At 44.4% G+C, this 23,716-nt stretch overlaps 1 protein-coding gene across 1 annotated transcript; it reads left to right on the top strand.

Annotated features, from left to right (window-relative positions):
• Window positions 1-3,671: 3,671 nt before the first annotated feature.
• Window positions 3,672-23,178, top strand: SPATS1 (spermatogenesis associated serine rich 1; the record flags this gene model as incomplete). The annotated part of the gene is given in 8 exon segments (XM_079781629.1): window positions 3,672-3,690; window positions 4,661-4,707; window positions 4,710-4,813; window positions 9,466-9,590; window positions 11,163-11,324; window positions 19,750-19,870; window positions 20,473-20,535; window positions 23,031-23,178. Coding segments are annotated over 8 exon segments (789 nt in total).
• Window positions 23,179-23,716: the final 538 nt, after the last annotated feature.

The raw sequence follows: 23,716 nt of genomic DNA, 5'->3' as shown, positions 1-23,716 counted from the left end.
TTGGAGTGGAAGGCTCAGACTCTTCCACCAGAGCAGAGGTGGAGAGGCGGCTTGAGGCCACGTTTAAGCGTCTCCAGGTCATGTTTGAGGCTGAGTTACTTCTGGAAAGATCCTGTAGTCAGTTGGATCTGCAGAACGTGCTGTTTGCCCGTTTAGCAAAGAGACTGCCCTTTTGTCCTTGTCTGTAAGATGTCTTCCCTGTTATAGCAGCCACTTTCTTTCTTTCTTTTATTTATTTGTTTGTTTATTTATGATGAAAAACATATAACATACAATTTTCCATTTTTTTTCCAATTATAGTTCACATTCAATATTATTCTGTATTAGTTTCAGGTGCACAACATAGTGGTTAGACAATCATATACTTTACAGAGTGATCCCCCTGATATTTCAAGTACTCCCCCCTGCCCCGTACATAGCTATTAAATATAATTCCCCGCCCCTCCCCCGCCCATTGACTTCTCCCTGGCCACTCCCACCCCCCAGCACATACCTTCACCCCCCTAGTGTCTGTGTCCATTGGTAATGCTTATATGCATGCATACAAGTTTTTTGGTTGATTTCTTATGCCCCACCCCCTGCCTTTCCTCTGAGGTTTGACAGTCTGATCGATGTTTCTCTGTCTCTGGATCTATTTTTGTTCACCAGTTTATGTTGTTCACTATATTCCACAAATGAGTGAGATCATGTGGTATTTATCTTTCTCTGACTGGCTTATTTCTCTTAGCATAGTGCTCTCCAGGTCCACCCACGCCACAGGCCACTTGTGTTGCCAAAACAAAACTTCTTAAGCAAACAAGGAAATATGCTAAACCGGTAGATGTGATTTTACTGCTCACTGCTCAGGGTTATGTAATACATTCAAATACCCCCCCTAAAACAAAACAAAACAAAACAAAACAAAACAAAACAAAACAAAAAACTTGTGAAGGGACCCCTCTGATACCATCTGTAGCAACCAATTCTTGCTTTGGTGAACTTTCAAGTCCTCTAGTGGCAAATGTACAATTAAGTGTTTACATGCTATGAAAAGGCAACAGCTGTTAAAGCCTATGGGCAAAATTATCGTTAAGTCAGTGCTATAATAAATAACTGAGAACTTACATATGAGAATCAACCGAGAGGACAGCTCTGCCCTTGATCTTATTTCTTCCCTACATGTGTCGGTTCTTTCTGCATCCTTATACATAAACTCTGTACCTTTTACATAGATATGTTTCTAGAAGTAGAATCATTGGGTCAAAAGTGCACTTCTCATAGGCTTCCGAGGACACTGTGGCCAAAGGCTCCTTAGTAAGATGGAGATGTTTCCACCAGCAATGTACAAGAATGCCATTTCTCCGAGCGGGAACAACTTAGGGCAGTGGTCGGCAAACTCATTAGTCAACAGAGCCAAATATCAACAGTACAACGATTGAAATTTCTTTTGAGAGTCAAATTTTTTAAACTGAAACTTCTTCTAATGCCACTTCTTCAAAATAGACTCGCCCAGGCCGTGGTATTTTGTGGAAGAGCCACACTCAAGGGGCCAAAGAGCTGCATGTGGCTCGCGAGCCGCAGTTTGCCAACCACGGACCTAGGGTATTTGCAAACTGAAGGCAAATAATAGTATCTCATTTTAAATTCAGATTTTTGATTATTAGGAAAGATGAAACTTTTCCCCAAATTTATGTATGTGTGTGTATTTTATTTAATGAAACTAGGGGCCCAGTGTACGAATTCGTGCACTTTGAAAAGGAACTGTGGGCCACAAGGCTCTGGTGGGCACAGGGGCAGGTCTCGGCCCATCCTCCACACCCCCACCTGGTCCCTTCCACCACGGCCCCCAGTCCCCTATCTGCCGGCAGCTCCGCCCTCAGCTGCTGCTCCCACATGCTGATGGCATCGGCCCGCTCTCAGCCATTGCCAGCACGGAGCAATTGGGGCCGGCGCCAGCAGCAGGTGGGAGCGGGGCCAGCACAGTCAGTAGGTGGGAGCGGTAGCTGCTGCCTTGATCGCCCTCAGGAGCACCAGGAGGAGGAGAAGCCCTCAGGGGCGATCGGGGCCAGCAGCCGCCGCTCACACCTGCTGGTGGTGCTAAGCCATCGGGGCCAGTGCCTGGCGCCGGCAGTGGTTCGAGCGGCAGCTCTGGCACCAGCTGTGGGTGCGAGCAGGGCTATTGCTGGCAGCGGGTGTGAGAGGCAGCAGGAGCAGGGGGAGGTGGAGAAGCTCTGAGGGGCGATCGGGGCCAGCAGCCCCAGCTCAAAACCGCTGATGGCACTGAGCGATTGGGGCCGGCACCAGGTGCCAAAAGCACGTGTGAGCGGTAGCTCCGGCACTGGCTGCGCATGAGAGCACTGGGCGGGACCGTGGCACACGAGAGCAAAGAATTTTCAGTAACCACCAGAGGCTTGCCCTGATGACAGCGCCCCACCTTGGTCTGGCGCCCCCGCTCACTTGTTCCACCATCCCGCAGTGGCCAGCACCTGCCATGTTTCGCACGTGCCCCCTGGTGGTCAGTGCACATCATAGCGACTGGTTGTTTCGCAGTTTGGTCTATTTGCATATTAGGGTTTTATATATATAGATACCCAGTCATATCTTTTGCCCATTTTTTTTAATCTTCAGCTATTTATTTTAATATTATACATTCATAAAAACTCATAGGTTGTTTCTGGTCTGGTGGCTCAGTTGATTGGAGCTTTGTCCCATACACCAAAAGGTTTCTGGCTTGATCCCTGGTCAGGGTGTGTGTGGTTGATGTTTCTCTCACATCAATGTTTCTCTCTTTCTCTCTCTCTCCCTTCCTCTCTCTCTAAAAATCAATAAAACATATCCTTGGGTGAGGATTAAAAAAACAACAACCTCATAACTTGTCATCACTATTAACTCTTGCTTTCAGAGAGGAAGGGAGAGGGAGAGTTTCAAGCTTATGGATGCTTTTGGCTGTCTTTTTTATTATTGATCTCTAATTGTATTGCATTGTGGTCAGAGAGTGTGGAATATTTTATATTTCTTGACACTACTTTTGAGGCTCAGTATATGGGTGGTTATTCCTTTAGCTTCTGTGGACTTCGCTCTCCTTTTCACAGCTCTGCTCCTTTCTCAACCCTCCACTGGGCTCCATTCTATCCCAACTACTCACACCTTCACTGTCCTTGCAGCTGCTCTGGGCCCCACAGCATGTTCCAGAACAGTATGTTCTTCCAAACTTGGCTGGCCCAGAGAATCAAACACCTGAGGTGCTTCCTTTTTCAAATACATTTTTATTGATTTCAGAGAGGAAGGGAGAGGGTGAGAGAGATAGAAACATCAATGATGAGAGAGAATCATTGAGTGGCTGCCTCCTGCATGCCCCCTACTGGGGATTGAGCCCACAACCAGGGCATGCGCCCTCCACTGGAATCGAACTCGGGACCCTTCAGTCCGCTGGCCAACGCTCTATCCACTGAGCCAAACTGGCTAGGGCCTGAGGTGCTTCTTAAACACACTGATTCCCAGGTCTTTCCTGGAAGGTCTGGGTCAAAGCCCTGGAATCTGCATATTATCGAACAAGGACCCCCAAGGTGGTTCTCATGACCAGCAAATGCGGGAAATACTGTGCAGCTGGGAATCAAGACGTAGGACAGGGTGGAATGCAGTGCTGGGTAGGAGCATCTATTTTGTGTCCGGCTGTGTTCTGAGCTACTACGATGGCTAAGACACAGTCTGGTGGGAAGTTGTGTATATAAATGAAAGATGACACTACTGTGTGAGGGGGAACCCATGGGAGTGTCTGAGGACAGTTCTTTGGGTTCTGATCCCCAGCAATACTCATTAGTCTTTCCATGAACAAATCCTTTGGAGAATGGTAATGAGATGCTCGGTAAACGTACAGTGACATATAGCGCAAGTCAGATCTTATCTCTTTCACTTAGTTCAGAGTGGACTATGTGGAGGTGCAAGTAATATAGCATAATGGTTAGGATTTCAGACTGTGCTGTCATAAGAACTGTGATCAAATTTGGGCCAAGATGTTTACTTTCTATGTGGTTTTAGGCAAGTTGCTTAACCTTCTGAGCCTCAGTTTCCTCATCTGTAAAATGGAAGGATAATAATACCTACGTCTGTGTGTAGTTATGAGAATTAAATGGGGAAAATGTGTGTAAGATGTTAACATAATATCCAGTACACAATATGTGCTCAAAAAATGTTATTTAAAAAAAGAAGGAACTTGTACCCTTTGCAACAGCATGGATGGACCTGGAGTGTATTATGCTAAGTGAAATAAGCCAGTCAGAGAAAGACAAATGCCATGTGATCTCACTGATATGTGGAATCTAATGAACACAATAAACTGACAAACAAAATAGAACCGGAAGCATGGATACATGGGACAGACTAGCCGGTACCCAAGGAGAGGGTGGTGGTGATGACTGGATAAAGAAGGTGAGGGGATTAGTTAAAGAACGTATATGCATACCCCATGGACATGAACAATAGTTTGGTGAAGGTCAAGGGGTCGGAAGTTCGGGGGGATGAGGGGATGGAGGTGGGCAAAAGGCAAGGAAAAGGGGGACATCTGCAATTATGTCAACATTAAACATATTTAATTAAAAATTACAATCTAGGGAACAAGATAGAGTGGAAAGTACTAGTATTGTCATTAATGTAATCCGATGGTGATACCTATGTGTTGCAGGTACTAAACACAAGGATTCTCTGGAATCTAAGGGATGCTTTGCCAACACAACACAACATCCTCTGGCCAAAAGGTCGGCCCCTCGTCTCCTGTTGTCACAGGTCCAAGTGTCAGTGAGCCTCCGGGCCCCTGCAGTGTGTCTGCTCACCCAGAGTAAGTAAGGATCCAGGGAAGAGCCATTGACAGTGCGGCAAACTCTGACCAGAGAGCCAACAGTCTGATGGGTAGCTTGACATCTTTGGAAAGAACATGGATTCTGGAGCCAGACTGGGTTAAAATCCCAGCTCTACCACTTAGCATCTGTGTGAATTTGGGAAAGTGATTAGATGACTCCCTGGCATATAATCAGTGCTGTGCAAGTGCTTGCTATTATGAAGTTCAAAAGCAGGTGGAACGAAACTATGTTTTTTAGGAACACATACGTACACACATAGGGGGTAAATCTTAAAGAAAAGCAAAGAAATGATTACTATGAGGGTCCTCTCTGTGAAGAAGCACACCGATGGCTTCCCTGGAGCAGGCGGGCAGGGCTGGCCTTGCTTTGTTTGTTTCTTGTCCTGGATGTTGGCTCTATAATTATTTATAATGGTATATTTATATTTTACGTTTTGTGTATTTTTCTCTATGTATATATCTTTTACAGTAAAAAATTTTTTAAAATATATTTTTATTAACTTTTTACAGAGAGGAAGGGAGAGGGATAGAGAGTTAGAAACATCGATGAGAGAGAAACATCCATCAGCTGCCTCCTGCACCCCCTCTACTGGGGATCAAGCCTGCAACCAAGGTACATGCCCTCGACCGGAACCAAACCCGGGACCCCTCAGTCCACGGCCCGATGCTCTATCCACTGAGCCAAATCAGTCAGGGCTACAGTTAAAATTTTGAAAACCTTATTTTAACAAATTTTGTTATAATGAAAGTAATTTCAATTCATTGTAAAAATTTTGAAAATATAAAACCAGCATTAAAAAAAAAATCACAATAGCCCGGCCAGTATGGCTCAGTGGTTGAGCATTGACCTAGGAACCAGGAGGTCACGGTTTGATTCCTGGTCAGGACATATGCCAGGGTTGCAGGCTCGATCCCCAGTGTGGGGCATGTAGGAGGCAACTGATCAATGATTCTCATCATTGATGTTTCTCTCTCTCTCCCTCTCCCTCCCTCTCTGATATCAATAATCCTATATAATAAAAGCCTAATATGCTAAGTGTCTGGTCATCTGGTCATCTGTTCAACCAATCAAAGAGTAATATGCTAATGATATGCTAAGGCTACTCAACTGTGCACTATGATATGCATTGACCACCAGGGGGCGGACAGTCAACGGGTCGACCAGTCTATGATGTGAACTGACCATGGGGGAGGGGGGGAGGCAGACTCTCCAACTGGTAGGTTAGCTCACTGCTGGGGTCTGGCTGATTGGGACTGAGCGAAACGGACTGGACATGCCCTGGAGCCCTCCCCTGGTCCCTCCCCAGCTGGCCAACCTCCCATGTCCCTCCCCAGCCCTGATAGTGCACCGGTGGGGTTCCTCAGCATGGTCTGCACCCTCTCGCAATCGGGGACCCCTCAGGGGATGTTGGATTGCCGGTTTCACCCAATCCCTGCAGGCCAGGCCGAGGGACCCCATGGGTGCATGAATCCAAGCACCAGGCCTCAACTATGCATATAAGATCTTTGGTTAATCTCTTCCTTCCCTCCCCCATCCCCCAACCTCTCTAAGATTCATCAGTCTGTTCCATGTTTCCATGCCTGTGCATTGATTGTCTGCCCCCTGGTGGTCACTGCATGTCATAGCTACCAGTTGAACAATTGGGATCGCTTGGATAGATAGTGATGCTTTTAATATGCATAAGAATAAAACTTAGATTTCTTTCTTATTCATATAAATATACATTTATTTGACACAATTAAGATCATATTATACTATTCTTTTTAAAACCTATTTCTTCCCATGCTGTATTTACTCACTCTTCCACCATCATCTATTTATCTGTCCATGTCCTCTGCCCCTCGACTCTAAGCTTCTTGAGACCAGGGACTGTGTTTGGATCCCCAGTGTCTAGAACACTGCCCACCACAAACTGTATTCAGATAAATGTTTGTCCAGCAAACGAAGTAGGTGAATACTTCTAAAGTTCTTCTAGAAAGTTTCCTTTATCCTTGCAATCTTTTTATGCAATTTGTTCAGCAAAGCCTTTTCAAAAATATTTAGGAGAGATTTATTTTATCCCAATGTCAAACTGATCAGATGTTCTGAACTAAGGGTTCTGAGTTATTGGTTTGTTTGTTTTTTTTCTCTATCTGCACACTACCAAAGTTCAAAGATATGTTTATTTAAAACTTGTGAGTTATTGTACTAGGGTTTGTTATGATTTTTTAGGCAACATCGTCTAGAGTGAGACTGCAGATCAAGATCTGACCCTTCCTAGGTGTGTTTTAGCCTTAACTTCTCTGAAGGTCCATTTTCTTTTTAGGTGGAAATGATTCTATTGGCCCAACCTGCACCACAAGATTGTTAGTAGGGAGCAAACACAAGCATATGAAGTTGCTTTGAAACTATTCAAATACAAGGGTGATGTAATCTTATGAAAAAAGAGCCTATGATTTGATAACAGATACCTGAAAACATTGGCCAAGGCCATCTATCCCATGCAAAGCTGCTTACACCAGCTGCCTTTTCTGCTGACACCCACAGTACCTTCAACTGCCAAGAGGTTCAGTACCAAACGTACTGCTCCGTTATTATAGAACCATTTCAATCTAGGTTTGCTTTTGATTATTTCCTCTTCTTTTTATAGTTATTGCTTTTTAATTTCCATTTAATGGTTTTATTGAACATGCATCTTTTTTGTCTGCTACCCCCCAGCCTTAGGCAACCACTAATCTACTTTTTATCTGTACAGATTTGCCTATTCTGGACATTTCATATAAATGGAACCACCAATATGTGGGTTTTGGTGTCTAGCTTTTAAAATTTAACACCATGTTTTCAAGGTTCATCAATGTAGTAACATGTATCAGTACATCGTCCCTTTTTTTAAAAAAATGTGGTAAAATATTCATAGCCGAACATTTACATTTTATCCATTTTTAATTTATTTTAACATATGCTTTTATTGACTTCAGAGAGAGGAAGGGAGAGGGAGAGAGAGAGAGAGAAATATCAATGATGAGAATCATGGATTGGCTGCCTCCTGCATGCCCCCTACTGGGATCAAGCCTGCAACCCCAGGCATGTGTCCCAACCAGTAATTGAACTGTGACCTCCTGGTTCATAGGTTGACGCTCAACCACTGAGCCAAACCTGGCTGGGCTATCTGTTTTAAGTGTACAGTTCAGTGTCATTAATTACAATGTTGTGCAATTATCACTACTATTTTAAAAATATTTTCACCACCCCAAACAGAAACTCTGTATCTAATAAGCAATAGTTAACAATTCTCCCCTCTCCTTAGCCCCTGGTACTAAATCTACCTTCTGTCTCTATGAATTTACCTATTCTAGATATTTCATGTAAGTGGGATCATACAGTATTTGTCCTTTTGTGTTTTGGTTTATTTCACTTAACATAATCCTATCTAATAAAGAGGGAATATGCTAATTGACCCTCACACTGCCGCAAATATGACAGCGCTCACAGCCAATAAGGAGGGAATATGCTAATTGACTGCCCCACTCTCAAAGATGGTGGCGCCCACAGCCCCAAGATGGCAGCGCCCAGTCTCCTTAGCCCTGCTGGGGTGGCAGGTGTACAGCAAGGCCAGGCCCACCTCTAGGCAGGCCGGGCCTTGCTGTGCACCTGCCTCCAGAGTCCCCCAGCCCCTCAGCTCCTCAGCCTCCCAGGGCCAGGCTGAGGCACAGGCAAGCCTCGGATGTTGGCTGCCCAGCTGCTGAGGGCCGCCCGAGGCTCAGGTAACCAGGGCTGGCTGAGGCTTGTGCTGCCGGCAATGGCAGCAGCAGAGGTGTGATGGGGGCGTCGCCTTCCCCTGATCACTGGGTCACCTCCCACCCCTGAGGGCTCTCGGACTGTGAGAGGTGGGCAGGCCGGGCTGAGGGACCCCCCCTCCAGTGCATGAATTTTCATGCACCAGGCCTCTAGTGTTTTTAATATTCATCTATGTGTAGTATATATCAGAACTTTCCATTTCATGTCTGAATAATATTCCATTGTATGTATACACAACATTTTGTTTACCCATTCATCTGTTGATGGACATTTGAGTGTTTTCTACTTTTGGGTTGTTATGAATAATGCTACAATTAATATTTGTACACATATATCTGTTTGAGTCTCTGTTTCAGTTCTTTTTCTTCTTAAATCCTCACCCGAGGATATGTTGAGAGAGAGAGAAAGATCGATCAATGTGCGAGAGAAACATTGATCGGTTGCCTCCCCTATGCACCCTGGTTGGGGATTGAACCTGTAATCTGGTACGTGCCCCGATGGGGAATCTAACCCGCAACCTTTTGGTATATGGGATGATGCTCCAACCAACCGAGCTTCTGTTTTCAATTCTTTTGGGTAAACCCTAAATGCCCAGGAGTGGGATGCTGGGTTTTATGGTAATTCTATATTAAATTTTTTGAGAACCTACCAAACTGTTTTTAAGCATGCAACTTTTGAATATGTTTTAGTCTCTCAAATTGTGAATAAATAAATTATATGCCCATGGGTGTGTATGGAAGGGTAGGCTTAATTATCATAAGTGAGGGTAATTCTAGTGTAAGATATGTAACATCAGGTTCTAAATACCAGCCCGAGCACTTGGAAGACGCTAACCCTTCTGCTTCCTTGCCAGCCCTGCTGCAGATTTGGACCTGAAACCCTCCGGCTCACATTCTGACCACTCCTCTGAAACCTCTTTGCCTGAAATCCAAAAGGATAAATATCTCAAGGAGTGTAGCCTGCTAAAGCCACAGACAAGTGAGTGAGCCCTAGATCCTCCTCCACGCGCCTCCAAGCCCAGGGTCCGTCCAGAAGTCCGCCATACTGTTGGGCGCCATGCACTGAAGACCCACTAGGTGCCAGGCATTTGACACGCTTCATCTCTAACTCTCACAACAGCTATGCTGGGGAAAAACATCACTACACGTTCTTCAAAAATAAAATGCCTTTATATAAAAACCATAAAAGAACGGTATCAAAATGCTAAAAGAATAAAGTAGATAGCCCTGGCTGGGTGGCTCATTTGGTTGGAGCATTGTCCCATACACCAAAGGTTGCGAGTTTGATTCCCCATCAGGGCACATACCTCGGTTGTGGCCTCGATCCCTAGTCATGGCACGTATGAGAGGCAAGCAATCAATGTTTCTCTCTCACACCAATGTTTTTCTCTCTCTCTCTCAAATCAATAAAATAAATCCTTGGGTAAGGATAAAAAATAAAGAAATATATGAAATATATAAAGAAACCGCTTCCCCAGTGTTCTCCAACAATATCCCAATTCTGCCCCATAGCTGTGAAGTGTTTAATATATACACTATTCTTCCAAAATGTGGAATGTATATGTTTGCATGTATAGATATATGGGCGGTAGTATTCAACCATATTTTCACTAGTAGAGAATAGTACACAAATGATTTTCACTCAAAGTAAATAGATCCTCAAGCTCTTTCTGTGTCAATACATATAGACCTATGTGGTTCGTAATTTTATACAGAAGGAGACTGAGGCTTGGAGAGGTTAGTGACCCAGACAAGTCCACATAGCGAGGGAGTAGAGTGATGGGATCGGAACCCAAACTTGCCTGCTTCCAAAGCCTTTGTTCTTTCTTGGCAACCACAGGGCCCAAGTGCTTCTCAGGCAACCATAGAGCTTTTAGGGGATCTTTTGTTGTGTAAAATCCCTTTAGCAATTTTATAGGAAAAGTATAGAGTGAGGAGACAAAGGCACTGAGAGGTTCCGTAACTGGCCTGAGGTCTCACAGCAGCCTTTCTCATTTGCCATAATCGCCTGTACACATATTCCAGGGTCACTGTCGTGCATGCCTATGCCACTGCTGCTGCCAACACCATATTCCACCTAGTTAAGTTGCCCCGGTTGGCCCAGCCCTTCCCGGGTTGGTGGGCATTCTCTTCTTCCTACCCGCTTATCAGAGTGAAGGTTGGACCACAAGTGCTTGTAAAACTGTCTCTGAGCTTCCCAACCCATACATCACTTCCAGCCGCAAAAATTGGCTTCATTTTTGGAGGAGAAGTTAAAAAGGAAAAAAATAAATAAAAAAGAAGTTAAAAAAGGAAAAAATAAATAAATAGCTACCTCCAGCCCTGCTTCTAATTATAACCGCCCAGAAACCTGGTTCTTAGGCCCACTTCCCTTCCTTTCGTGTCTAGTCCCACAGCGGCTAACCTGCCCTGATGGAGGGCCAAGGGATGATGCGTGTGGATAAAGGGTGCACAGCCAGGGGTGCCTGGGGAGTTTTCACGACCTTTTGTCACCCCGTTGCATTCTGGGGCTGGCAGCGGTGCTAATGGAAGGCTTTCTGATGTCTTGCAGAAGACGGGCAGCGTCCTGAGTGGACCTTTTACCCGAGGCTCAGCAGCAATATCCACACCTACCACGTTGGAAAGCAGTGCTTCTTTAAGGGGGTCTTCCTCGGCAACAGGAGGTCGCTAGCAGAGAGGACGGTAGACAAGTGCCTCGGGAGGAAGAAATATGGTAATGTTGTCCCCCCGGACCTTAACTGTGCAGTGCCTGAAAACACCCTGGAGTCGCCATTCTGCAGGCCCAGCATTTCGTGGCTGGGGGAGGCCGCCGTGCCAGCCTAGTGCAGCCAGGATGATGGGCAAGTGAAGGGGGTGGTTGGCAGGCTGCACGTTTCAGCAAAGAACTCACAGCAGATGCTGATCCACATTTTTGTTTTTCTCTGAATCTCATGAAATGCTAATGTGACATTTCAGCCATCAGATAAGTTCTCTCAGATACTTATTAATAGAAACCTTCATGGAAGTTTGAAGAAAAGCATGTATGTTTCAGTTAGATGCTGTCTGTCACATGCATTTACACTGTACTTTATATTTGTCACAAGGAAAACATCCCATACACCTTAGCCTGAAGTGTCTATTATTTCATAGCTTATTTAGTTAAAGGTCATTGTCATGAGCATATCTATCTATCTATCTATCTATCTACCCATTTAACTTGGTGAGTTCTGTGTCCCATAGTTTATTAAAGACCCTAAAGTGTTGCTGAGTACCAACAGACCTTTTATGGCACACTCTTCTACAGAAATACCAGTGTGGGAGGCAGCCACAGCTTCAGGGATGAATAGAATCGCTGTAGCAGGACTACAAAGAGAAAGAAATAGAAAGTTCTCATTTTTGGGTTTTAAAATAGGCTTTTAAACTCATATCAGCAACAAATAGCTTTGAAACCCCAGGATTTTGTTTAGGTAGAGAATACATGAAAAGCCAGACTAGAGGAGGTAGGAGGGTAGTCACTGATAGGGGGACATTGAGGATCCCAACTCCTGAGATCAAAATCTAGTGGGTGACTGAACATGAAAACAGCGGGGTCTTCTGCTCAGAGTGTGGCTGGGGGATGACCTCGAGCCTCAGAGGGAGGTGGCATCTGCCCTGACTCTGAGCTGGATAGTAGTGAAAGCTGTGGGCATCAATGGATGGACAGAAAGCCAGCCTCAGGGCTCACCCACCCAGGAGGTGCGGAAGAATAGCTGCCTTTCTGTGCCCTGTGAAGGCTGTGGAGGTTGGGACAGAGCGAAGGAATGAGGGAATGAGAGAAAGAGAGAGAACAAGCCAGGAGAGCTCACCCTGGGATGCCCGGAGGCAACAGTGTAATGCAGCTTGAACCGTCAAGCCAGGGATCTTACGAGAATAAACTTATGCTTCACCTGATGTATTGTGGAGGGGATGGCTTCCTGAGGCTCTGACTGGACAACAGAAATAAATGCCAACTCTCAGAGAGGAGCAGAGGTAAGGCGAGCAGCAGACACCAGTGTGGTGTGCAGACAGTAGCCCAGGACCCAAAGCCTCCACTAAAGCCCTGATGTCATGTAAGCCTGCTGTGCACACCCCTGCTTCCCACTCCCAACTGAGATGCAGCCATAGGGGAGAACAAGAAGGACTTATTTAATTGGTTTAAATCTGAAACAACTGAGAAAAACCAAGAAGGGACCAAGTTTAGGTGTATATTACTTAGGAATGCTCTTGGCTGCAAGTAAGAGAAAAGCCAAATTATCAGAGGCTTAAATCGTAAGATATTTATTAGGTATCTAACAAGAAGCTTTGAAATCTAGGTGGCCAGTATGGTCTAGCTGCCCAGTAATGCCATCAAAGACATAGGCTCATTCTGTCTTTAGGCACTGTCATTCTTAATAGTGTTGGGTTTTGTCTTATAAAAAATGCTTATCATTTATGGTCACAAGATAACTGTTGCTGTTCCAAGCATCATGTCTATATTTACGACCAGGAAAAGAGGAAACTCTCTTGTTGCCTTCCCCTTTTAGAAGGAAGGAAAAGTTTTACCATGTGGTCCTTAGGAGACTTTCTTCCACTCATGTCTCACTGACCAGAACTGGGCCAGTGACAGTATATAGCCAAAGTGAATGGGATGCCTTGCCAGCCCAGCTCAGTGGTAGAGCGTCTGACAGCGCACCGAAGGGTCGCGAGTTCGATTACCGGTCAAGGGCACGTACCTGGGTTGCAGGTTCATTTGCCCTGGTGGTGGTGGTGGTGGGGGGGGGGGGGGGCGGGGAGGCAACCATTCAATGTGTCTCTCTCACATCAGTCTCTCTTTCTCTTCCCCTAAAAATCAATGGAAAAAAATCCTCCAGTGAAGATTAACAACAACAAAAAAGAAGCAAGCTGTGGAAGTTTAAACATAGCGTGATATCATATATTAAAGTTTTTTTTAAAAAAGTGAATGGGAGCCTGACCGGTATGGCTCAGTGGTTGAGCATCGACCTATGAACCAGGAGGTCATGGTTTGATTCCTGGTCAGGGCACATGCCCGGGTGGTGGGCTCGATCCCCAGTGTGGGGCGTGCAGGAGGCAGATGATAATGATTCTCTCTCATCATTGCTGTTTCTATCTCTCTCTCCCTCTCCCTTCCTCTCTAAAATCAGTAAAAAACATATTTTTTAAAAAGTGAAGGAGATTATCAGTATGATCCAAGTCCTAACCCCAACCCATCACTTCCCTCCTAACTCAAAATTATCCTAAATTTTGTGATTATTCCTTTTCTTTTCTTCCTTTGATGTTTAAAAATAAATAAATACTGAGGTATATTTTTTGACTATATAGAATGAAATTTCAAAACATGTATATGCTCCTCACTCCATTTAAGAAATGGCATATTATCTTTATATTTGAAGCCTCCAATAGGCCCCTCCCTAAATACAACATCTTTCTTCCCCCTACTCCAGTGGTAACCTGATTACCTTCATTAAAAAGGAAAACTTTTTAGTAAGGACATTTTCAAACATGTGCCAAAGTAGAGAGAAGAGCATAATGTAACCAGATGTACCCATCACTTAGCTTCAACAATGATCAACGTGTGACTAACCTTGTTTCATTTTACCCCTCTCCCCCAGGAATTATTTTAAAACAAGTTCTAGACATCATATAGTTTCATCTGTAAATATCGTATGTACCTCTAATAATAAGGATTATTTTTATTAACACGACCACAATACCCTTCTCATAGCTTACAAAAACAGCAACAACTCACTGATATCATCAAATATTCAGTGTTCAAATATCCAATTGCTTCACAAATGCCACAATTTAAAAAATATTTATAGTTTGTCTCAATTAGGATCTAAATAAGGTTCACACTTTGCAATTAGTTTAAAAGTCTCTTTTAATATATAGGTTTCACCCTAGCTGGTTTGGTTCAGTGGATAGAGAGTCAGCCTGTGCACCAAAGGGTCCTGGGTTCGATTCTGGTCAAGGACTCATACCTTGGTTGCAGACTCTTCCCTGGCCTGGCAACCAATCAATGTGTTTTTCTCACATTGGTATTTCTCTCTGTCTTTCACTCTCCCTAAAAATCAATGGGAAAACACCCTCAGGTGAGGATTAAATAATATATAGGTCCCCCTCCTTTTTTCCCTTGCAATTTGTCTGGTGAGGAAACTCAGTTATTTATCCCTAGTCAAGAGTTTGCCACAGCCAGGATTTAGCTGATTACATTCCTTGATATATTTAGCAGGTTCCTCTGTCCTGTGTATTTCTTGTAAACTGATATCTGATTTGTCTTTGATTGATTACTTCTTCTTAGGTGATTGTGCAATGACTTCTTTTTTTGTTGTTAATCCTCACTCGAGGATATTTTTCCATTGATTTTTAGAGAGAGTGGAAAGGATGGAGAGAGACACAGAGAGAGAACATTGATGTGAGAAAGACACATCAATTAGTTGCCTCTTGCATGTGCCCCAATCCTGGCCAGGGATCGAGCCTGCAACTTTGACCAGAATCAAATCCAGACCATTCAGTCCGAGGGCTGATTCATTATCCATGAAGCCAAACCAACCAGGGCCTTTTAAAAAAAAAAAAAATATATATATATTTTTATTGATTTCAGTTTGCTCCTTGATATGTATCTTTAATTGTAATGTGTATGTCCATTTTCTACCTCCTGCACATCTTTTTTTTTTTAAATTTCTTTATTGATTAAGGTGTCACATATTTGTCCTCATCCCCCCATTCCCATCCCACACCCCTCCCCACGGATGCCCCAACCCCCTGTTGAACTTAACCATTGGTTAGGCTCATATGCATGCACACAAGACCTTTGGTTGATCTCTCCCCCCTCCCCCCATCCTCCCCTATCCTCCCTCTGAGGCCCGATAGTCCGATCGATGCCTCCTTGTTTCTGGTTCTGTTGTTGTTCATTAGTCTATGTTGTTCATTATTTCCCCTAGATGAGCGAAATCATATGTCACTAGAGATATACTTATAAGAACTGAATGTGAGACGAGCAATAATAGTTATGCTGACAGGCAAATGAATCAGTCTGTAGTGAGTTTCTTTCTGGACCAACAGTTCTTTTGAGACCCAATATCAATGTCCACCAGTTCCTTATGAGTACATGTCGGCACTGACCCCTCAGCTCTGGATGGTGGACAAATGGTGGTAATGCAGGTCCGACTCCCTCTGGTTTGGTCTCGGCTGGACCCAGGGGCATGTGGCCTCACCCGGACCCAGGGGCACGTGGCTTCACCCGGACCCAGGACCCAGCCTCACCCGGATCCAGGGGCACACGGCCTCACCCGGACCCGGGATCCAGCTTCACCCGGACCCAGGGGCGCGTGGCCTCACCCAGACCCAGGGGCGTGTGGCCTCTCCTAGACCCAGGGTCGCGTGGCCTCACCCGGACCTGGGACCCAGCCTCACCCGGATCCAGGGGCTGCACATCTTTATAGCTAGGAGATTGGCTGGTTTACCTGAAAGCATAAACAAGCACAATGTATTATGGATCCATCATCTGTTCATACACAGTGGCCAGCACTTTGGGCTGATACCTGTTTTTGTGGAATGCTCAGAAATTATATCAAGATCCCATAATATACCTAACTAGAGGCCCGATGCACGAAATTCCTGCAAGAGTAGGCCTTCCTTCCCCCGGCTGCCAGCACAGGCTTCCCTCGGCTCTGGCTTTGTCCGTCAGATCTAATTAGCATATTACCCTTTTATTATTATAGATAACTTAAACAAGCGTATGAACTCAGAGGTGTTGTTTGGAAGATTTTCCCAAAAAGTAACATCTTATACTTGAATACAAGCCATTGGTTCTTTTTCTGCTTGCTGACATTTTCTTGTGAAATGTAGTAGATTCTAAGTTGGCCTCAGACCACCTGTATCATAATCAACTGAGAGCTTGTTTTAAAAAATGCTGGCCCTAGCTGGTTTGGCTCAGTGGTTAGAGCGTCGGTCTGCGGACTCAAGGGTCCCAGGTTTGATTCCAGTCAAGGGCACATGCCCAGGCGGTGGGCTCAATCCCCAGTAGGGGGCATGCAGGAGGCAGCCAATCAATGATTATTTCTCATCATTGATGTTTCCATCTCTCTCTCCCTCTCTGAAATTAATAAAAATATATATTTTTAAAATGCTGATTTTTGTGTGGCTCAGTGGTTGAGCATTGACCTATGAACCAGGAGGTCAGGGTTCGATTCCCTGTCAGGGCACATGCCTGGGTTGCAGGCTTGATCCCCAGTGGGGGTTGTGCAGGAGGCTGCTGATCAATGGTTCTCTCTCATTATTGATGTTTCTATCTCTCTCTCCCTCTCCCTTCCTCTCTGAAATCAATACAAATATATTTTTTTAAAATGCTGGTTCTGGGAACAATTCCAGATCTTCTGAAACAGAATTTCTTAGGTTGGGATCTAGGAGGCAGAATTTTTAACAAGTTCCCTTGGGGATGCTGAGGTATGCTAAAATGTTAGGGTTACTATCCTATAGTATATGGCACTTACCACCTAATATAATGTTATTTAACTTCCTAAAGTTAAATACATGTCTTATTTCCCCATCTAGATAAGTTTCCCTAGGCAAAGGTTTATACCTTTGCTAGGTGGCAATTGTATTTTCCAAATTAAAAAAAAAGATGTCGAATGGGGGGTGCTATTAGCCTAGTCCTGATTTCCAATAATAATAACAAATGCTACTTGCCTGCTTACTATGGGGCCAGATTATTCTCATTTACTATTCATGATGACTCTGCAAAGTAGACATTTGAAAGACAATTTATAAACAAGGCGTAGGGAAGTTACGTAAGTAGCTGGAGGGCACAGAACTAGAAACTGCCGAACTGAATTTGCACTCAGGCAGGACTGACTCCCAAGTCCCAACCCTTCTCACCACCCCGTGCTGTCGCCTCCTCTTGACGTGTCAGTGCCCTGGTTTGGGAGGGTCACTCCACTCTCCCCGCTTGGAACCCTCTGCCCTCATACCCATCAGGCACTCCACACAGGGGTGTGGTTGATGCTACTGTATTACTCTTAAGAGCTAATAAGTTTAGATGAAGAATCGTAGCAATTGAAAAGGCTTTTGAAAGAGAATGGTAAAACAATTAAATTCTCCAGTACTTCCACCTGTTGGGAGGTGGCTTCTCTGAGTTCGGTAGAGGAATCTGGGAAAGTGGAAACAGTTTATCGAAAACCTTCCCTAGCTCTTCCTTTGGCTTGCCTCACAGATACAGTTGAATTGAGTGATATCAAACCAGCATTTAAAAGGAAGACAATGAGTCCTGTTCACTGGGTGTGTGGGCTAAGAGAGAGGACGTGCCTCCAGCCCTGCTTCTAATTATAACCGCCCAGAAACCTTATTTTCTTTCATCTGTTCTCCCTCCGCCCCCCACCCCGTCCCGACTCAAACTGGCTTCACCCAGCGCCTTGACTCACCCACCTCCTTCTCCGATGCTTACTCATTAAGCCCTCAAGACAGTGAGGCTCTGGTCAGCATCCAATAGTCTTAGGAACAAGGTCTTGGGTCTACTGACTACAGAGTAAGACAAACTAAAGATTATGTCTTAGCCCTCGACAGTTTGGCTCAGTGGAAAGAGCATCAATTCCAGTCAAGGCCACGTACCTCAGTTGCAGGCTCTGGCAACTTAGGAAACCAATCGATGTGCCTCTTTCACCCCGATGTTTCCCTCTCTCCCCCTTTCCTTCCACTTTCCCTAAAAATCAATGGAAAAATATCCTCAGGTGAAGATTAACAACAACAAATAAATAACTAATTAATCAAAAAAGAGAGCTGCTTAAAAAAAAAAAAAAAAAGATAATGTCTTGCCCTCAGTTGTTAGCTCAGCGCCCAGAAAAGCAGAACAGATCTCACTGAACAAATCCTTGCAAGTTCAGAAAGAACACCTCCATGGCTAACATCAGGACCAGATGCAACGATCGATTACCCCTAGCCTCAACCCATCAGTGGAGACCATGACCCTAACTCCTTCAGCCACCATGATTGATGATTTTTACCCCTATATGATCCATCGCCTGGAAGCCATCGGGGAGCCAGGTCTTTGAGCATTAGCTCACTTGTGACTCTTGGGCATGGTGCCATCTCCTTAATAAATCCTTACTTTCTTGGCTGCAAACTCCTGTTCGTGTCTTATTGGGCTTTGATGCGCCCAGACAAACGGACCACTTCAGTCCGGGGCCCGTAACATGCTCCCAAGGCCGGTTCGCCTTGCGGTCCAGGCTTGTTCTTTTTCGCATCTGGTGTCCGATAGGTGGTTTAAGGGACTCTCTTGTACCAGCTGTCTCCTTTCGAGCCCAAGTGATTACTCATCTGGTACTTGTTCCCAGGTGTTGGAAGGGCTAAGTTGGGTGTCAGAGTTCCAGCTGAATAAGCAGTGTGGCTCCTCTTCACGGGGAAGGCCACCTCCTGGTGCAGCACGGCCCCAGTCCTTGAAGCAGAAGGAGGAGCAGGACTCTCATTACCTACCTTCCCCCTGATAGGCACGGCCCCAGACAGGTGCTTCTCAAACTTTATAGGATTCAGGGGTTCACGGGGCACTCATGCTCAGGGATGAAAAGATTTAAGTCAGAGTTTAAAATATATATATATATATATATATATATATATATATATATATATATATATATATATTATTGATTTCAGAGAGGAAGGGAGAGGGAGAGATAGAAATATCAATGATGAGAGAATCATTGATCAGCTGCCTCCTACATACCCCACACGGGGGATCAAGCCCGAAACCTGGGCATGTACCCTGACCGGGAATTGAACCGTGACCTCTTGGTTCCTAGGTTGATGCTCAACCACTGAGCCATGCCAGCAGGGCTAAGTCAGAGTTTTTGCTCATTGTTACAGAGATATCTCTGATTCATCATTCACTTTAATCCAAACCTCAGCTGTTCTGCTTTCCCATATTTTCATGAGGTAATCATAACACCTTTTAGAAAATGTCCCCAACATAGGCTCACACTTTTGTCATCTTCTCAAGGGAAGACAATTATAAACAGAACTTTAAGATACCTGTATGTACCTCATAATAAAGCACTACATTATCTTATTTCCATTATCCCATTAATACTTAAAGCAAATCTGTAGATCATTTTTAGGCATTTTAATGATTTTTAAAAAAACATCGTTCACAGATATTGATCCCAGGAATGGAATCCCAACATTAACTCCAGGAGATAATCCATATATGTACCCAGAACAGAGTAAGGACTTCTACAAAGTGGGAGCAACTCTCCCACCAGTGAATTTTTCATTGTAAGTATATGCTAATACCAGGGTTATTTAGTTAAGTTTAAAGGAATTATATCTTTCTTTACTACATATAAATTCTATTTTAAAAAGTGTAGATCTCAACAAAACATGGTTGGTGAAAATACTTAAAAAATGTCCATATGTAGTTCGCTAGTGTATGCGCACATGTGAGTATATAATTAAAATTATACATAGGATCTTTACTAGAAAAAGTGGTTGTTAATTTTATTCCTATTATTATTACCAAAGCTTTTAAGACTTTTCTATTTTCATACTGAATCAGGTTTTTGATTAGTGACTACTAGTTGGGTTCACTTACACTTGGAACTAAACTTAGACCAAAGTGACTAAGGAAAAAGGGAGGATCATTAAATTAAAAGAAAAACAGTTGGTGTATTACATTAAAAATACCAATTAAAAATTAACTGTTTGATTTAATGATTTTCACTAAAAATGATAAAATAGGAATTATGGCCCTTACAGTCTTGAAGCCCATAGATGACAATTAAAGTGAGAAAATAAGACATTTTATTGAACACAATGATGTATTGACCTCTTTGCTGTAGAAGCAAGTCCATTTTATGACCACCTTTTCTGTTTTTCAGAGTGCCTTATGAAAAGAAATATGATACATTTATTCCACTTGAGCCTCTTCCACAAATTCCCAAGTGAGTTCTCCCACCCTGTTTTTTATTATCCTATTAGAGGCCTGGTGCACGAAATTTGTGCACTTGAGGGGGTGGTCCCTCAGCCCAGCCTGTGCCCTCTCGCAGTCTGGGAGCCCTCGGGGGATGTCCTTAGGCCCTTGGGGAGTGGGCCTAAGCCAGCAGTCAGACATCCTTAGCGCTGGTGCGGAGGTGGGAGAGGCTCCCGCCGCCACCACTGCACTTGCCAGCTGTGAGCCTGGCTTCTGGCTGGGTGGCGCTCCCCCTGTGGGAGCACACTGACCACCAGGGAGCAGCTCTTACATTGAGTGCCTGCCCCCTAGTGGTCAATGCACATCATAGCAAGCGGTTGAGTGGCCTTAGCATCCTTAGCATATCATTAGCATATTACTCTTTGATTGGTTGAACGGACGACCGGACACTTAGCATATTAGGCTTTTATTATATAGGATCTTTATGAAAATATCCATTATTATTTTCTCCTATGGAGGAACTTATAGACACCCAACACACAGGGACCTTTTGAATCCCAGCAGGTAGGCAGGGCAGTTTGTATAGAGGGTTGCTGGTGAGACACTTGGAGGCAAGTCTCTGTGGATTCTGACAGCTGGGCTGCTCACAAGATATGATTGACAAACTACCAGATGCCAGGTGGTGTGCTAGGTATGCACTATGTGTGTGTGTGTGTGGGTTATATGGAGCAAAAAGACAAGGATGCTGATTTCTGAAACATAAGAGATTGTTGGCAATGAAAGACACATGCTTAAATGAGTGCAGCCAGGGAGGATGGTTAGAGTGTGAAAAGGCAGAAAGGAAGCCATTGGAGTATTCCTGTATTTGAAGAAAGTATCATCCATTGGATCTCATATCTTTGCTTAGTCCCATTCTGAACTTTGTTTACTGAAGCAAGGTTCCAGCCTAGAAAGAGTGTCAGTATATTACTTTTCGTCCTGCTAGTTTTATGTGGGCTTCTATTAATTGGGTTTGTCTGTAAATGATAGCTTTAAATAACCTTGATGCCCATCTATTGTCTACATCAAGCATGTCAAACTCAAAGGCTAACATGGGCCAAATAAACAAGGTTTAAGTTTATGTGGGCCTCAAAAAAAAAAAAGCTTCAATTTTCATAGAAACGTAGGTTTATTTCTATAGAGACATGCTGAATTCAAAGGGCTGAAATAAATGAGTAATCATTGGCATAAAATAATAGAACATTTTAATAAAAATTAATATTTTTCTTGAACATTAACTTACCAGACACTGGATAACTGCACAAATTAATAAGCATAATGCAAATAAACCTATTTTTCTTGTTCTCCGAAAGCGAAACATTTCCTGTTGCGCACATCAAACAAGTCAGTAAAGACTAATGACGTGGCAATCAGCTGCTAAAACATTCGCTGCTAGTATTAGTGGAGAGAAATGGTGCACCTGTGCATAAGGCGTGTAAGGGAAATGAATGCAACACGATTATAGTAATTGGTCATTAGCGAACGTTGTAGTTCGTTATTAATAATTATGTATAACAGGATATTGTAAAAATTAAGTTACGAAATTTTTATTAAAACGTTTCTTACATGCCGTTATATTGGCTGGGCTGCAAAAATATTCGTTGTGGGCCGAATGCGGTCTATGGGCCGCGAGTTTGACATGCTTGGTCTGCATGGTACTTCTATTCCTCCTTGCAGGGTCTTCCCTACCCTCAACAGGTTTATCAGGGCTTTCCCCCACCCATGGTGCATTTCTCCTTAAAAGACTGGAAGTTCTAGCTACGAAAACATAAAAACATTCTTCATCTCCCTGCTTTGACTCATCCCAGGAGTCTCACTGCCTGATAGCTGCACACACAGCCCAGCCCAGCCCAGCATATGTCATTTCAAAGCTCAACAGACCGGGAGGACCCAGGGTGTTTGCATTAGCTGAGGTCCCGGCAGAAAACAGAGGCACACTCAGCTGGGATTCTGAAAGCAGCTTAACGAAGGACTTTACAGATGTGTGAACAAGTTGCGAGAACTCACATGGGAGGGTGACGCAACCAGGGGCTCCCGACAGTGGGAAGCTTTTACTACTCTGAAGTCTGAGCAGCAAGAGGAGGAATCATGGTTTGCAGAGCAGTGGGAGTAGAAGGGCTGTTCAGAAGGAGTTGTGGCAGTGGAGAATGTGGCCGCTGCCAGAACTGGGGTACCTCAGGAGACAGGGCAGGAATTAGGTAAGAAATATCCCACCCTGTCTCCTCACCTTCTCATCTTCTGTTGGTGCCTCTCATTAGCCACGCCCAGCTCAGAGAGGAGTCCAGCTAATGACAGCTGCAGGGGTCAGCTTCCCGGACCGAGAAGGGCAGAAAAAAGATCTGGGTTTGGGGCAGGGGCAAATGGTGAACAATTAGCATGGTGTTTTATTTGACACTGATCTCCTAAATTGGAGGCCTTCTTACTGACCATGCTGATCAATTTTGCATCAGACAAATGCAAACTCAGGGTGTCGTTTTCTCCCTACAGCTTGCCTTTCTGGGTAAAGGAGAAGGCCAACAAGCTGAAGAATGAGATAAGAGAAGTTAAGGAGCTGGACAGTTGGCAGTCATCGATCCCTTTGATACACAGTTTATACTCTGCTGGTGGGTTAAAGAACCTTCAAAAAATAGCATAAAAGCTGCAGGCCAGCCCAGAAGAGCAGGCTTTTGAGCGGCTTCTCCATGGAGAGGAGAAAAGGCAGAGCCGCTCCCAGAGTGGATGGTGTCTTTCGGCCCAGGTGGTCCCTTGAGCAGATAGGGCCCCACTTCATGGGTTGAGTGTGTTGGTTGAGAACTCTTAGTCTTTTTGTTTGTTGTTAATCCTCGTCCAAGGATATTTTTTCCATTGGTATTTAGAGAATGGAAGGCACGGGAGAGAGAAAGATGGATGTGGGAGAGACACATTGATTGGTTGCCTCCCATATGAACCCGGACTAGGGCCGGGAATCGAGCCTGCAATGAGTTATGTGCCCTTGACGGGAATCAAACCCGGACCCTTTAGTCCACGGGCCAACGCTCTATCCACCGAGCCAAACTGGCTAGGGCGGAGAACTCTTAGTCTTTTAATGGAACACAACCTTTAACTCCATGCCTCTGTCCACAGGTACTTTGGACCTTTCAAGACAATCCTGAGAGAAACAGGCCCAGAGAGCATGCACCGGGCACTCTGGGGAG

Source organism: Cnephaeus nilssonii, assembly GCF_951640355.1.
Source record: "Cnephaeus nilssonii genome assembly, chromosome: 9".
Lineage (NCBI taxonomy): Eukaryota > Metazoa > Chordata > Mammalia > Chiroptera > Vespertilionidae > Cnephaeus > Cnephaeus nilssonii.
Note: the sequence above shows the minus strand (reverse complement) of the source record. Positions and strands in the feature narration are given on the sequence as shown.